We start from the raw sequence: 14,778 nt of genomic DNA, 5'->3' as shown, positions 1-14,778 counted from the left end.
TACGTGTGTCCATCAAACCTAATGTACTTTTTTTTTAAATGATTTTTTTTTCTTTTCTTTGTGGGAGGTCACACCTCGAAATACTCACAGGAATCACTCCTGGCAAGCTCAGAGATCTATATGGGATGCTGGGGATTGAACGTGGGTCGGTCTCCTATAAGGCTCCACTCCTCCCCAAACTTCCACTGAATATAGCACTATTAATCTCTCCACATGGTGGGTCCCGATGCCAGACTATCTCCCACACCAGATAGGGGGATGCTATCCACACAGTTTGGTCATGGTGGGTCCCAGCAAATACGCAAGTGACGTGGACGTCAGGAAGTTGGGAGAGAGGCTGGGAAGAGAAGACAGCTGATGGGGGTGAAAGTCAGTCCCTTAAGAAGAGGCATGGGTGGAGGCACACTGCAGGGGGGACATTCGCTGTCCAGGCGTACTTCCCTGGGGGGGGCGCGGTTCGGGGGCAGCCATGCCCACACTCTGAATGTGCCTTCTTCCAGCCCCTCCTCCCTTGGGGGTTTTAAAGCAGAGATTTAAAAAAAGGCAAAAGGCCGTAGAGACAGGGCGGACCTAACTTTCCCCGGGCTGGGGTCCCGCAGCAGGCAGACTAATTTGATTAACTTCAGGGAAACTTCAAACAGCGTCAGGCCTTTAGGGGCAGACAGCAGTGACCCCGGAGTTGGTTTAAGTGCTACATAAACAGAGGCCGGGGCGAGGCCCGCAGCCCTGTTTATGTTCTCATCTGACCGAGTGTCAGCGCAGGGCTGAGCCCCTGCTCCTACTGACTGGTTCTGCCGTGGGGAAAGAGCCAGTGGGCTGGGTGTGACCCCGGTCAGGATGGGGGCTGCCTCCCCTGGAAGCATGGGCGGTCTCCCTGCCAGAGCTTAGCAGGGATTTCCAGTAAAGGTGGTCAGGTCACTCCCAGACTCCTGATGGATGGGATGCTTGGCTCCTGGCACTTATGGACACAACCACACCTTCAGTCCATTCCAGGCTGGGCAATGAGGGCAGCACCAGCTCCTGCCAATCTCCAGGACCCAACATGGTCTTGGGAAACAAGGGGGCCCCATACTAGTGATCCCACAGGTGGCTGAGACCTTTCTTTGGTTTTGGAGTCACACCCGGCAGCGCTCAGGGGTTACTCCTGGCTCTACGCTCAGAAATCGCTCCTAGCAGGCTCGGGGGACCATATGGGAAGCTGGGATTCGAACCACCGACCATCTGCATGCAAGGCAGACACCTTACGTCCATGCTATCTCTCCGGCAAGACCTTTCTTATAGCTGGATGTGTCAGATTTTGGGTAAGGTCCGGTCAAACTCATCCCCTGCATTTCTTGCCAGCCTTGGCACGTCAGTGATTGGAATAACTTTACTTCAGATCCTCAGCTGCTGAGTAAGACACCCGCCCAACTTTCTGGTCCCCCCCCCCATCACATTGGTCCCCTGGACCAAGAGGCAGGGGAGCAGGGAATGACTCCTAAGGGAGTCCCAAGCCAGGCTCTGCTGGGCATACTTAGCTGCCTGCAATTCTGGCCCAGGGGTTCCAGGGCTGCCCCCTCTGCTGGAGCCCCTAAGGCCCCTGGAAGAGCTGATCCCCAAGTGTGAGAGGGAGGATGGGCAGAGCCTGGCAGTGGAAGAAAGAAAGAGCACCTGTCTGAGTCAAGGTGCCCCATCTTTACAAAGGTCCACTAGAGGCCTGCTTAGTGCAGACAGACATGAGGGATGTGAATGCACCAGGAGGGCAAACCCTGTGGTTTGCTGAACCTCATTTGGTGAACAGTGAGGTGGTGGAGGGCAACTATCTGAATCACTGCCAGGGGCCACAGGGTAAGTCTCGCCTCTGTTAAATTCTAAGTAACCAGTCCCAATACAGGCTTCCAGTAGAGGGGAAACTGAGGTTCCACTAAGCAAGATGACCAAGAAGTGGGGAGTGGGTGAGAGAGAAGAGGGGTTGAGCTAGAAGTCTGATGTGGTGGCAACTACTCTGCGCTGAGCGCTTGTATACACAGGCCAACTGGTCCATACTAGAATCCACTAGAAGCAGAGGGAAAGTTCTGGAAGGCAAGACATGGCCCTGAAGACATTCCTGCCCCTCTAGAATATATAGAAATAACACTGCGAGAGACACAGAATAGTCTCACTCATCTATGAGTTTTAAGAAAAATAAAAGTCATTTTTGCAACAATCCTCAGAGACAATGAGAGGAGGGCTGGAACTTCCAGCTCACTTCATGAAGCTCACCACAAAGAGTGGTGAGTGCAGTTATAGAAATAACTACACTGAGCACTACCATAACCATGTGAATGAATGAGGGAACTGGAAAGCCTGTCTAGAGTACAGGTGGGGTGGGGTGGGATGGAGGGAGATTTGGGACATTGGTGGTGAGAATGTTGCACTGGTGAAGGGGGGTGTTGTTTACATGACGGAAACCTAATCACAATCATATTTGTAATCAAGATGTTTAAATATATTATACCAAAAAAGAAAAAAGTATATAGTTAGTGAGAAAGTTTGGAATAGAAAGGATAGTAATGGCTGTTGAATTGTGCAAATAAATAGCATCACATTAAAAAAAAGAAGAAGAAATAACACTGCAGTGAGCAAGATGCCTACTGCTGGCAGCCTCCCCTTAGCTGAAAGGCTACTTCCGGACAGGGGAGGGTCTTTCTGGGGAAAGCTCTGGGAAGCCAGAGGCAGTCCTGGACACTGGCTTGGCTGACAGAAACGGGGGATTCTTCCCCTGGGCACTGCTGGCTAGGCCTCCTGGTAGGGTTCACACTACAATCAGCCCTATGATGACACAGAGACACAGATAAGACAGATGACACAGAACCAGGGGATCTGCTCAGGGGTTTCACTTCTGGACAGCCCCTGAGGAGGGGCTGATGGCATAGGGGAGTGAGTCCAGGGCCTAGTATTGTTGCCAGGCAAGTCCCCACTGTCCCTGGCCTTGGAGCAGGGACTTGGCTCTGTCACCAAATTATGCCATCACAGTCATGTCTCTCTCAGGCCCTACTCCAGGATGTGGCTTGGGGACAGCCCAAGTTCTAAAGGGACTCTTAGGTCATGCTGGAGAGGAGGCGGCATTTGCAGGCCTAGCGCTGGCTTGTGGGCAGTGGGGAAGGCAAGGAGGGAGGGTGGGATGAGGGAAGACAGGAGGAGGGAGGAGAGAGGGCAGGAAGAATGGTAGGGAGGGAAAACAAGGGGAGAGAGGGAGAAGGGGTATTAGGAGGGGGAGAGAGGAGGAGAAGAAGGAGAAGGTATGGGGAGGGGGAGGAGGGAGAAAGAAGGATCTCTTAGCATAAGACTTCTAGGTGGGACCTTGGGGGAGGGGAGAGACAGAAAGAGAGAGACAGAGAGAAAGAGAAAGAGAATGAGTGAGAGAGTAGCTGTTCTGGGCTATATATGATCAAGGAGACCTCTCCATTGGTGACTATAGGGCCAGGTGAGATCTTGGACATGAGAACAGACTGGGGTCCCCCCACCTACCCCAGTCCTGACCCCTCATCTCTCTGGTGGTGAATGCCCCTGTACCTGGGGATGAGGGTGGCACAGTAGCATGGCCTCCTGTCGGAGCCAGAGCGGAGGGTGACCTGGCGCCCACTGCTCACTGTCCTGGCACAGCAAACAAGCCAGCAGTGAAGGAGTTGGTATGAGCCCAGAGCAAGGAGGCAGCTTCATATGGCCTTCAGAGTTGCAGGTTCTGGATGGCGTCTGCCTGTTTATACTTATGTGGCCCAGCCTCAGACTCCTTGGCCAGCCCTGAGGCCTCCCTGATGGGCACCAGTGGAGGCCAGAACACTAGGTCACTATGGAGCCCCTAACTCATTGCACCCTAGGAGAGATGGGTATAGATGCTCCCTGTTTCTCTGGAAAAGGGGTTTGGGGGCAGAGACCCTTAGAGGATGACAAAGGGCTATGCAGTGCCGGAGGTCAGCCTGCACCACTAGCGGTGGTCTCTGTTCTGGGTGAACGTCTATTTTTTCTTTTTTTTTTTTTCTTAATTCCAACCATTTATCTTTATTATTTTTTTCTTTATTTAAGTACCATGATTACATAGTTGGGTTTCAGTCATAAAAAAAGAACACTCAGGGGCCGGGCGGTGGCGCTGGAGGTAAGGTGCCTGCCTTACCTGCGCTAGCCTAGGAGACGGACCGCGGTTCGATCCCCCGGCGTCCCATATGGTCCCCCAAGCCAGGAGCGACTTCTGAGCGCATAGCCAGGAGTAACCCCTGAGCGTTACCGGGTGTGGCCCAAAAACCAAAAAAAAAAAAGAACACTCCGGGCCCGGAGAGATAGCACAGCGACGTTTGCCTTGCAAGCAGCCGATCCAGGACCAAAGGTGGTTGGTTCGAATCTCGGTGTCCCATATGGTCCCCCGTGCCTGCCAGGAGCTATTTCTGAGCAGACAACCAGTAGTAACCCCTGAGCACCGCTGGGTGTGCCCCAAAAACCAAAAAAAAAAAAAAAAAAAAGAACACTCCCCTTCACCAGAGCAACCTTCCCACCACCAATTCCCCCCACCCATCTCCCTCTTTCCCCACCCCTTCCCTGCCTGTATTCCAGACAGGAATTCTACTTCTCTCTCTCATTAACTTCTCACTCTATGTGGTGAGCTTCACATTGAGAGCCAGTCCTTCCAGCCCTCATCTCTGTTGTCTCTGGGCATTATTACAATAATATCTTTTGTTTTTCTTAAAATCTATAGATGAGTGAGATTACTCTGTGTCTATCTCTCTCCCTCTGACTCAGCATGATTGATTCCATGTATATCCATGTATAAGAAAATTTTATGGCTTCATCTCTCCTGATGGCTGCATAATATTCCATTGTGTATATGTACCACAGTTTCTTTAGCCATTCATCTCTTGAAGGGCATCTTGGTTGTTTCCAGATTCTGCCTATTGTAAATAGTGCTGCAATTTCTTTCCAAGTCTGAGCCCAGGCAATCAGGACCCCTATTCCAAGGTAGCATCCAGAAAAATGGGTTGACCTGTCTTCACATACAACTACTCCAATAAGGTTGAATCAAGGGACGCTGGACCTGAGTATTTCTCATTGCTCTGAACTCATGTTTGTAATTGAGGGTCAGCATGGTCCTCTTTTGCTGTCCTGAGAGCAGCAGAAGTGGGCAGGGACACTCCTGATGGTGCTCAGGGGACCCATCCCTGGGATTCACACATGTGTACCAATGGGGACCGATCCCACATCCCCACAAGATGTCACATGTGCCAGGCACGTGCTCTACCCCTGGAGCTAAAGTCCCTCCCTCCTTCAGGCTCTGACCTGCAAACTCCTTTCTACGGACCCTTCCCACAGTCTGTTCACATCTGTGGCAAGCTTTCAAAATCTTTAAGGTTGGGTTTGGGGCAGAGAGAAGAGATGATTTTCTCCAAGAAGGTGGGAAGTGCTTGGAGGGTAAAGGGTGGATCAGAGCTTCACCAACATGTTATGTGTGCTTGGGAGAGACTGAGGCCATGACCAGCAGTTCTTGGGGGGTGGGAGTAGGACAGGGCTGCAGTGCTGAAGCTCAAATTTATTTTCCTGCACAGTTACCTATGGTTTTAGGAGGCAGTCAGGGATTTGCTTAATTGCTTCTTATGTTCCTAGAAAAAAAATAACAATCTCTTCCTGGGGCTGCTCTAAGGATTCAAAAACAATACAGCAGCTGGGGCAGGTGTGAAAGACAGGAGGAAAAAGTGGTGGACTCCCCAATCTACCTCAGCATCAGGGCTGAGTCCATCAGCCTGGGGTGGTACACACATCCTCCTCCCTAGCAGGGGCCTCACTCATAGGCTGTCCCTGGTTGGAGGGAGCAGGGGAGGGACTAAATAGGGCTGGGGGGTGATCAGAGAGATAGTACAGGGGCAGAACACTTGTCCTGCATGCAAGATGATCCTGGGTTTGATTCCTGGGACCATATACATTCCCGAGCCCCACCAGGAGTAAGCGCTGAGTACCGTTGTATGTGGCTTCAAGACCAAAACTAAGGGGCCAGAGTGATAGCACAGCAGTAGGATGTTTGCCTTGCATGTGGCTGAGCCAGGACGGACCTGGGTTTGATCCCTGGTGTTCCATATGGTGCTTAAGCCCTTAGCCAGGAGTAACCCCTGAGCATCACTGGGTGTAGCCCAAAAACAAAACCAAAAAACCAAAACCAAGATCAAAACAAGAAACCAAAGCACCAAGTGAAGTGGGGTTGACAGGCTGCAGGCAGCACTGGCGTCTTCTCTCCTGGCTTGCCTGGCCTTGAACATCAGAAGCCCATAGTGCCAGCCTAGGTCAGCAGTGACCAACCCTCACACACCCACATGCACTGTCCCGGAGGTAGTGACTGCTGCCTCCAGACACACCTGCACTGGAACCACCAGCCCAGGAGCGCACCTCGTGCGATAAGACCCTGTGATCGATGCAGCGTGTGGAAGAGCCCGACACCATAACTCTGCTCATCCATCAAACAGACAGGCAGCAGGCACTTCATCACCTTCTTTTTCCCTCAGTGCCCTGGGGTGGGCCTGAGGCTGGTCCTGGAGGCCTCCTGTGAGTTATGAGCAGGCTCTTGCCTGCAGCCTGAGAAGGACACAGGCCCTGCTTCTGGACCCATGCAAGGAACCCTGGCTTCAACTACTACTGGGTGAACAGGGCAGGGACTGGGAGCCATGGATGCACTCGGGATCTATTGGCGGGTCACCTGGAGCTGGACCTTGGGCCTTGGTATGGGACAAGGAGTAGGACCTGAGATGGAAGCATCTGTCCTGTGACAAGGAGAAGGTAGCAGAGCTGGAAGGACAGTGCTTCTGAAGAGAGGGGCCTGCTCAGAGTCTGGGGACAGGAGGGTGGGGAGAGCAGCTACCCTTAGTGACAGCCAAATCCTCTGAGGGAGACAGAGCCCCGCACAAAACTTTTTTTGGGGTGGGGTCAAGGCTCCCAGCCACTCCTCACAGGTACAGGTCCACTCTCAGGGAACCAGTCAGCAGGGACAGTGTGGTGGGGACACACGCCCACCCTTCATGGGAAGTCTGCATAAAGCCACAGGGACAGATGGGGATCAGGGCAAGGCACGTGGGTACATAAGCTCCCACAATGGGCCCTGCTGAGTGGAGGCCTGTGAATGAGACCTGCAACCCCCTGTACTGATAAGAGGATAATTTCCAGAAGTCCAGAAATCCAACAGCTAGGCCCATCCCCGGGCTACCTCCTACATCTTCTTGCTTTCCACTGTCCCTGCTTTCCTACTCTGCACACGGAGGACAGACCAGGCTAGGCCTGGAGTCCTGGGAGTGCGCTCCTGCCTTCTGCCCTGGACATCAGTGGGGATGGATTCAGCAGCCGCTGGCCTGGTGGTAGTCCAGTCTCCACCGAGAGCAGGGAGCCTTGTCTGCCCCCTGCTGTAGCTCAGGGATCCTCCAAGACTGTTGGCTTTTAGGCCAAGGGAGTCTGCAAAGAGGAGATGACGCTTACGGAGACCGAGGCCACTGGGACTAGCGGGCCAGCATGGGCCCCAAGCATGGTGACTTGTGAGCCAAGAGGCCGCCAGTGACGTCGTCATTCTAGCCCATTTCCTCCCCTAAAACCAACAGCAGTGGAGAAAATGGTGCTCCCCCAACTGACATACCCGCTCCACCAGGCCTTGCCTGTGCTTCAGCTTGTACACCTTCAGCCGTGGCAGGGTGCTCTCAGTATAGCCCTTGTCCTCCAGCCCATGCAGCAGGATGCCGTGAAAGGCCAGGCGGCAAGAGCTGGTGTGGACATCCACGTCCAGCCGAGAGCCGATCACCAGGCAGAGCCGAGGGCACGTCACGGGCTTCTCAAACTCCACCAGAGCCCACTGCTGCCTCGGGCAGTGGCCTTCAGCCGCCTGGGCCTGCTGGGGGCCGGCCTCACCGCTGTCGGAGCCAGCCGACTCCTGGCTCAGATACTGCTCTTGGAAGAGATATTCTCGAGAGAAGTCGAATGAGTCCAGTACAGGCTCCTGGTCGAAGTGCTCAGGGGCCGGGCTGAAGAACATCAGGCGGCCCATCACAGTCTCATGGCCCACCGTGATGTGGAACTTGGCCTTCGTCTGCAGAGGGCCCCGGAAGTAGGAGATCTTCTCCACGGACACAAGAGCTGCATGGATGGTGTGCAGGGACTCGGGGGTGCACACCAGGCCACGCTCCAGCAGCTTGGGGTCGAACTGGGTGACACAGATGCCCAGCCGGTCCCCTTGCATGGCTGTGGTGACAGGCATGTGGAACATCTGCATGGACTTGACCTTCTTCACCACCTGCGTGGGAATGAGAGAGAACATCAGGAGACCCAGAGGCCTGAGGCTGGGGAGGGACTGCGGCTTCCCAGGGACACCTCCCCACATCCCTCACCTGGATTTGGGTTACAGCATAGGGTCCCTAATTGCCCACCTGGGCTTGGTACCAGGGCACAAGGCAAAGGAAGTGGGCCGTGTTTACCACAGCCAAAGCTGCAGACCTCAGTGTTTCCATTCTGTCCTAATCTCCCTCTGGCACTTTCCTGTTGTGAACCATGGGACAGGCTCGCTTCCCCACAAGGATCCCCAGAGGAGGTCACTGCTGACCCAGGGCCCCCTTACCCCTTCAAAGCACATTTATTTATTTATTTATTTATTTATTTATTTATTTATTTATTTATTTATTTATGGTTTTTGGGCCACACCCGGCAATGCTCAGGGGTTACTCCTGGCTGTCTGCTCAGAAATAGCTCCTGGCAGGCACGGGGAACCATATGGGACACCAGGATTCGAACCAACCACCTTTGGTCCTGGATTGGCTGCTTGCAAGGCAAACGCCGCTGTGCTATCTCTCCAGGCCCTCAAAGCACATTTAGAGTCATGCAACACATGTGACCTGCTCAGTGCCATCACTTGTGGCCTGCAGGTTCCTCAGGTCTGGCCCTCAGGAGGAAGGATGGTTTGGGCAGTTCTCAGAGCACTAATGGCTAAAAAACTACCTCAAACTCAGAGATATGAAAACAACCACAACATACAACATATCAGACTGACCACGTCTGTGCTGACGTGAGATGAAGGCAGCCATGGTATGTCTGTGCATAAGCAATCTGAGCTCATGACCCAGACCTGTGGGTCACAGTATATGGAGTGACATGACAGACAAGGCTGGGCCAATAGGGCGTTAGGGAAGATGGTCTGGGGGGTGGGGGTGATGTAGGAGCAGCATATGAAGACCCAAGTGGGAGCATTCCAGAGCAGGGAATTAGCCAGTGTCAAGGTTCCAGACAAGAAGCACTTGGTGAGTTGAAAAAATCAAGGGGTTCAGGGGGCTAGGACAGGGGAACAAAACAGAAGTCACTGGAGTTTTGGCCCAAGCTGACTGTGTCACTTTTTAAAGATTCAACTGACACCTTAGCTTAGGATGTGCCAAGCTCAAACACGAGGGGTTGGGCCATGAAGGTATAGAGCGCCAGAAACCCTGTGCCAAACAACCCACCCAATGAGAGGTCTGTACCCCATCTACAAAGGTATGGTGCTGCCCACCATGCCCCCTGACCTCAGGCGCAGGAGCCCAGGGCCTTCCTGGGGAGCCCAGAGCCTCAGGTGTTTGTTTAGAGATCATTAACCACTGACCTGGGAGGTCGAGTGGGCCAGACCAAGTGAGAAGCTTATGTCAAAAGGCCATAGACAGGGTCAATCAGAAAGAAACGTGAGACACCTCCGAGCTAGGGCTGCTGGAATGCCTGTCCGAGGAGCTGGTGACAGTCGCTGGACACAGTGTCCACTGGGGAGGTATGTCCCGGCCTTATTTCAAACAAGACCCTACTGATGGGAGGCTCGAGCAACATCTCTGCTGTTGCTGATCACGCCAAGCCTCTTGTACCTTTGGCTGTGCTGGTCTGGGATCCCTGGATAATCTGGCTCTCTGGGCATGTAGATCTCATGTTCTCTCCCTAGCATCCCATCCCCACTGTGGCCCCCTTGGAATATCCTGGGCTATGGAGTTCCTGGTGCAGAAATACTGCTCTGGGTTACACAATGGAAGTGAGTGCATCCAGACCTTGCTTCTGTAGTTCCCGGCACTTTGCTAGCCAGGTTCCTTTTCCTTGGGACTTCCTCCACCTGCAAATCCCCAATCCTGGCTCTCCCCCACCTTCTGGCAAGGTCTTTCTGCCCAATGGGAATAGAGCTGGCTGCCTGCCTGGCTGTTGAGGGAGTCCATGGAAAACACAGCTGGGGTCTATCATCCAGCATCCTCCCACAAAAGGGACTCACCCCAACAGCCCTCCCTCTCATGCTCCTCAGCTCTGCTGCAGGAGAGAATGGCTGATGGGAACTGCCCCATGGAGCCTGGGGTACAGTTGACCCCCACTCACAGACCAGAACAGCAGGGAGGAAGCTATGCTCACAAGCCATAGAATACTGGGCTCACGGGACATCATGTGAGTTCACCCCACGTGGCCCACACTTGCAGAGCCCAGAACCCACCCAGTCTCCTTCTGAGGCACACAGGGGTCATTTCCTGGGTTTGCCCTGGAATATTTTGTCACTGCTGCTCACCCAGAGGAGTGCTACATGGTGCACATGTCCAAATAGGCATTCTGGGGACTCTGTTGTAGATGAGAACTTCTGGGGAGCAGGGAATTAAGAGCTCATCTCTACAGGGCAGGGAACACACCAAACTTTGCGTCCCCACTGCTCTTCCATTCTTCACATGGGCACATACCTCTGCATTACACCAGGGACACCCCCTCCCCAAATAAAAGAAGCATGACCTATGGAGAAGAGGACTCCTCTGGATCTACAATACTGGGGTGCGAGGAGAGAGAGTCCCCACTGCTCCAGGCAGCCCAGCCCCTCAGGCTTTATTCCAAGCATGTTCTCCTTTCAATGGGCTGTGCACGCTGTGTTCTCAGGACAAATAATGAAGAAGGCCCTCCGAGGGCACAGCGAGGAGCAGAGAGATGAATCGCTGTGCAGATCAAGATTCTAAGGGCCCAGACAGGAAATTGTGAAGCAGACGGAGACGGGGACTGGTGGCGTGTCATGGCCTCTCGGCGATTCTTTCCTGCCTGCACCCCAGAGTCCTGGCAGGCCCACACACTACCGAGATGCACTTGAGGAATCAGAGGAAGATGGCTCCTCTGAGCACAGAGGAGAGGATCAATTTATCAGCCTGAATGCCAAACAGGCTTTCTTCCGGCTCTCATTTTCTCGCCACCCCCCAAGACGCTCACCCACCCCCAGGGGATGGCACAAACTCATTTGTCAGGTGTCTTTCAGGCACCAGGCTCTGCAATGGCACGGGAGTGTGACACACACAGCTGTGGAGGAAGGGTATAAACTGGGTGCAGCTACCAACTGTCAGAATTATGAAATCTTGGAAAGGGGCTGTGAGATAGAGCAGTGAGGAATGTAAGTTCTTCAAGCAAGGGAGGACTTTCTGGCAGAGGTGGCCAGGAGGCTGGGAGTAGCTGGCTAGAGGATTCTGGGGAAGGGGAGGACAAAGCAGGCCAACGTGTGTGAGGGGCTGTGAGGGGGTCGGGGTTGTGACATCGGCAAGGAGACACAGCCAACCCCTCTCCATGACGACAAAAACCAAGGGATAGAGGCAGCAGAAGACCACTCTTTTTTTTATTTGTTTGTTTCTTGGTTTTCTGGCCACACCTGGTGACGCTCAAAGGGTTACTCCTGGCTATGCGCTCAGAAATCACTCCTGGTTTGGGGACCATATGTGACACCAGGGAATCGAACTATGGTCCATCTTAGGTTAGCGCGTGTAAGACAGACACCTACCACTTGTGCTACCACTCTGGCCACCCATCATCCTATTTTTAATAATTTTCTGGGCCATACTCAATAATGCTAAAAGCTTACTCCTGGATCTGTACTCTGGGGTCACTCCTGGTGGTTTTTGGGGACCACAGAGGATGCTGAAGATGAAACCCAGATTGGTAAAATGCATAGCAAGTGCCATCCACTCTACTATCAGTCTGGGCCCAGAAGAGCATCTTCTAATGGGCACTTCGGAAGGCAGCTTTGGTGAGGGCTGGAGAGTTTAGGGGATCAGAGAAAGTATAGGGAAAGAGAGAGAGGAGAGAGGCGAGAGACAGAGACAGAGAGAAGGGGTTAAGATATTTGTCTTGCATAAATCTAGCCCCAGTTCAATTTTTGGTACAGTTTATTACCCCCCCCCCATACCACCTGGGTCACTCTTGAGCAAGAGCCAGGAATAACCAGGTATCCCCCCTCACCTCCCTGCAAAAACAGGATAATTTGATTTGACAGATGGGCTGGAGGGCATGCTTTGCATGCGAGAACCTAGATTATATCTCCAGCATCACACGATCAAATACCCCCAAGAGTGCTCCTGAAGACTGCAGGCTGTCTCCAAACATAAAAGGACTTTAGTGTGCAATGTAGTGACTGGACAGAGTGGGGCAGAGGAGAGGGGATCTGGGCACAGGGGACTGTCCTCTAGGATGGCAGAGAAAGATAGGCTACTCCCTAGTTTCTAGCTAGAGGTGCTGTCCCATGCTCAGGTGGGTTGAGAAGATGAGGATGGGAATGCTGAAGCCATGGATGGGAGCTGTCAGCCTGGCTGTGGACAGCCATGCAGAGCAGGAGGACGTTTGGGAGAGTGGCTGGATGAGTTCATGGATGTTCGAATCCACCTGTGCCAGGAAGTCCTGAGATGGGCCTCCTCCCTTCTTATTCCCCCTGGAAATGACATCTCTGAAGTTATGGGCCTCCAGAGACCCCTGCCCTATGCTGTTCTCTTTGCCAGCCAAGTCACCAGGAGACTCTCAAGGGGGGATTTATTTTCAAAGAAGCGCAGAATGCATCCCTCTACTGCGCCTTGGCACTTCTCATGTTTGAGCCTGCAACAGCTCAGTAAGAAATTGGAACCCATTGCACAGCTTCTGGTGTCCAGCTCCCCCTGAAAAGCCCCCTGACCTTACTAGGATCCCAGCCCAAGGCTGCCACCCTTCACCTTCTCTGCTCTTCCTGGTTGCCAAGTTGTCTCCTGTGTCAGCCCACCCTGAGCCAGCTCCTCCCTCAGGGCCTGGCCACTCGCCTCCCACTCAGACCCCCTCAGACAGCCTCCACACTCTCTCATCCCCTGCAGGTCTCCCCCACAATGTCTCCTTATCAGAACCCATCCTTGACACACAACAGAGCCCCTGGCCCTGCTCGCCTCCTCTTCTTTACCCTCTCTTCTTCCTCTGCAGGCTTGCCTATCCCTGATGCAGCCTGTATTTATTTGCTCAAAGTCATGTGCAGGCAGGGGAGGCCACAGGGTCTTTTCCTATTTCCTGTGCTGATCTCCAGGGCTCAGCTCAGTTCTGGCCACACGTGAGAGTTCAACCTGCACCAGTGGGGTCTGTGACAGGAGTCGAGGTTGCCACCCTGTCCCTGTGTTTGGAGTTCTGGTCTGGTTGTGGTTCCTTGAACATGTGCATCCAAGACCCATGGGCCACACTGTGGTGCAGCATTGGCCCTGACCAGCTGCCAATAAAAATTCAGAGTATACCATACACCAGCCATGGGCCATCCCAATAGGGCTGGGGAGGCACCAGGTTCCCTGGTTCCTTGATGAGGTGTAGTGGGAATTGTGGCAGGAAAAGCAAATGGTGGGTTGCTACTGCTGGACCTGAAGCTGTGCTGTACCCCAGGAAGGCCAGCAGCGGTCTCCCCCATCCCCCAGCACCCCGTGCCCCCGTTGAAGGAGCGAGGAACGCGTCAGGCGAGCAGGCGATGCTTAAAACTCGGCTCCTGCTTGCTAAGCAGTTTGGTCCTTTCTGATTCACAAAGAAGGTTTCCCATCATCTGGGTCAGTTATTCTTCATAAAAACGCCACGAGGCAGGTCAATATTTTTACATTCAATTTTATGGATGAAGAAACAGAGGTTGGGGCGTCTCCAAGGTCACATAGCAAGCAGACTGAGATCTGGGGACAATGAACACTGGGACAGTGGGCAGGCCCAGTCTCCTGACAGCCGCGCAGAAACCATAGCGAGGTCCTGGTCCCAAGTGGCCAGGACAAGGGCCAGGGAAACCCTCATGTGGATATGACGAAGTGGGAATTTGGAGATGACCCGAGGGAAGCCAGAAGGATGGGGACAGGCATTGCCCAGGGTGGAAAGAAGGCAGGAGTCAGGCCTGCCCGGAGAGAACACATAGCCTTCATCTCTCCTGCCCAAAGCTACCCTGGGGAAGGAACTTGGGACAGGGAAGGAACTCCCCTCCCGGGTCAACATTCAGGGGCTCGGGGAAAGCGCCCAGAGAAGATGCCCACCTGGGGAAAGTGCTCAGCATCCTATGCTCAGCTGCCCATTCCTTCCAGGGCTGGGTTTGTCAGTGAAACCCGTCCCCCCAGAGCTTGATGACCCTTTGGGGAAGAGAATTGAACCACATTCATACCATCCACTCCCAGGGTCCCCCAACAGTCCTCCCCCTGGACTGGCATGTCTGCAGCTGAGTTCTCCAGTCCCTCTTGAAGTCCGGGGCACAAGACGGCTCAAAGGCTGGGTCTCTTTGAACCAGTGGGGGGCCTCAGGGACTCAGTACTGACAGGCTTGCTCCATGTGGCTTCTCATGTACCACCTGTGTCTTGACAGATTTTAATACTTTACTCGAACCCAGCTGAGAAGGGGAAGAAGACTCCTGAGGCCGATACCTGTGGGATGGGGGGGCAGGGTATCTCCAGAAAGAGTGAAGACAGAGACTCCAGGGGACCCACACTTGCCTATCAGGAGCATCCATATTCTCTCACCTTTATCCTGAATCAGGTATAGTTCCTGTGAGTGAGG

At 53.5% G+C, this 14,778-nt stretch overlaps 1 protein-coding gene across 1 annotated transcript in view; it reads right to left on the bottom strand.

The window, feature by feature from the left end:
* Positions 1-14,778, bottom strand: part of EEFSEC (eukaryotic elongation factor, selenocysteine-tRNA specific) — a 209,729-nt gene that overhangs the window by 28,313 nt on the left and 166,638 nt on the right. Inside the window, exon 5 of the mRNA XM_049766522.1 lies at positions 7,616-8,266. Coding sequence (XP_049622479.1) covers positions 7,616-8,266 — 651 coding nt within the window. The remainder of the gene's footprint in view (positions 1-7,615; positions 8,267-14,778) is intronic.

The sequence above is a fragment of the Suncus etruscus genome, chromosome 20 (genome assembly GCF_024139225.1).
Source record: "Suncus etruscus isolate mSunEtr1 chromosome 20, mSunEtr1.pri.cur, whole genome shotgun sequence".
In the NCBI taxonomy this organism is placed as follows: domain Eukaryota; kingdom Metazoa; phylum Chordata; class Mammalia; order Eulipotyphla; family Soricidae; genus Suncus; species Suncus etruscus.
The sequence above is the reverse complement of the archived record's forward strand: the minus strand, read 5'-3'. Positions and strand labels throughout refer to the sequence as shown.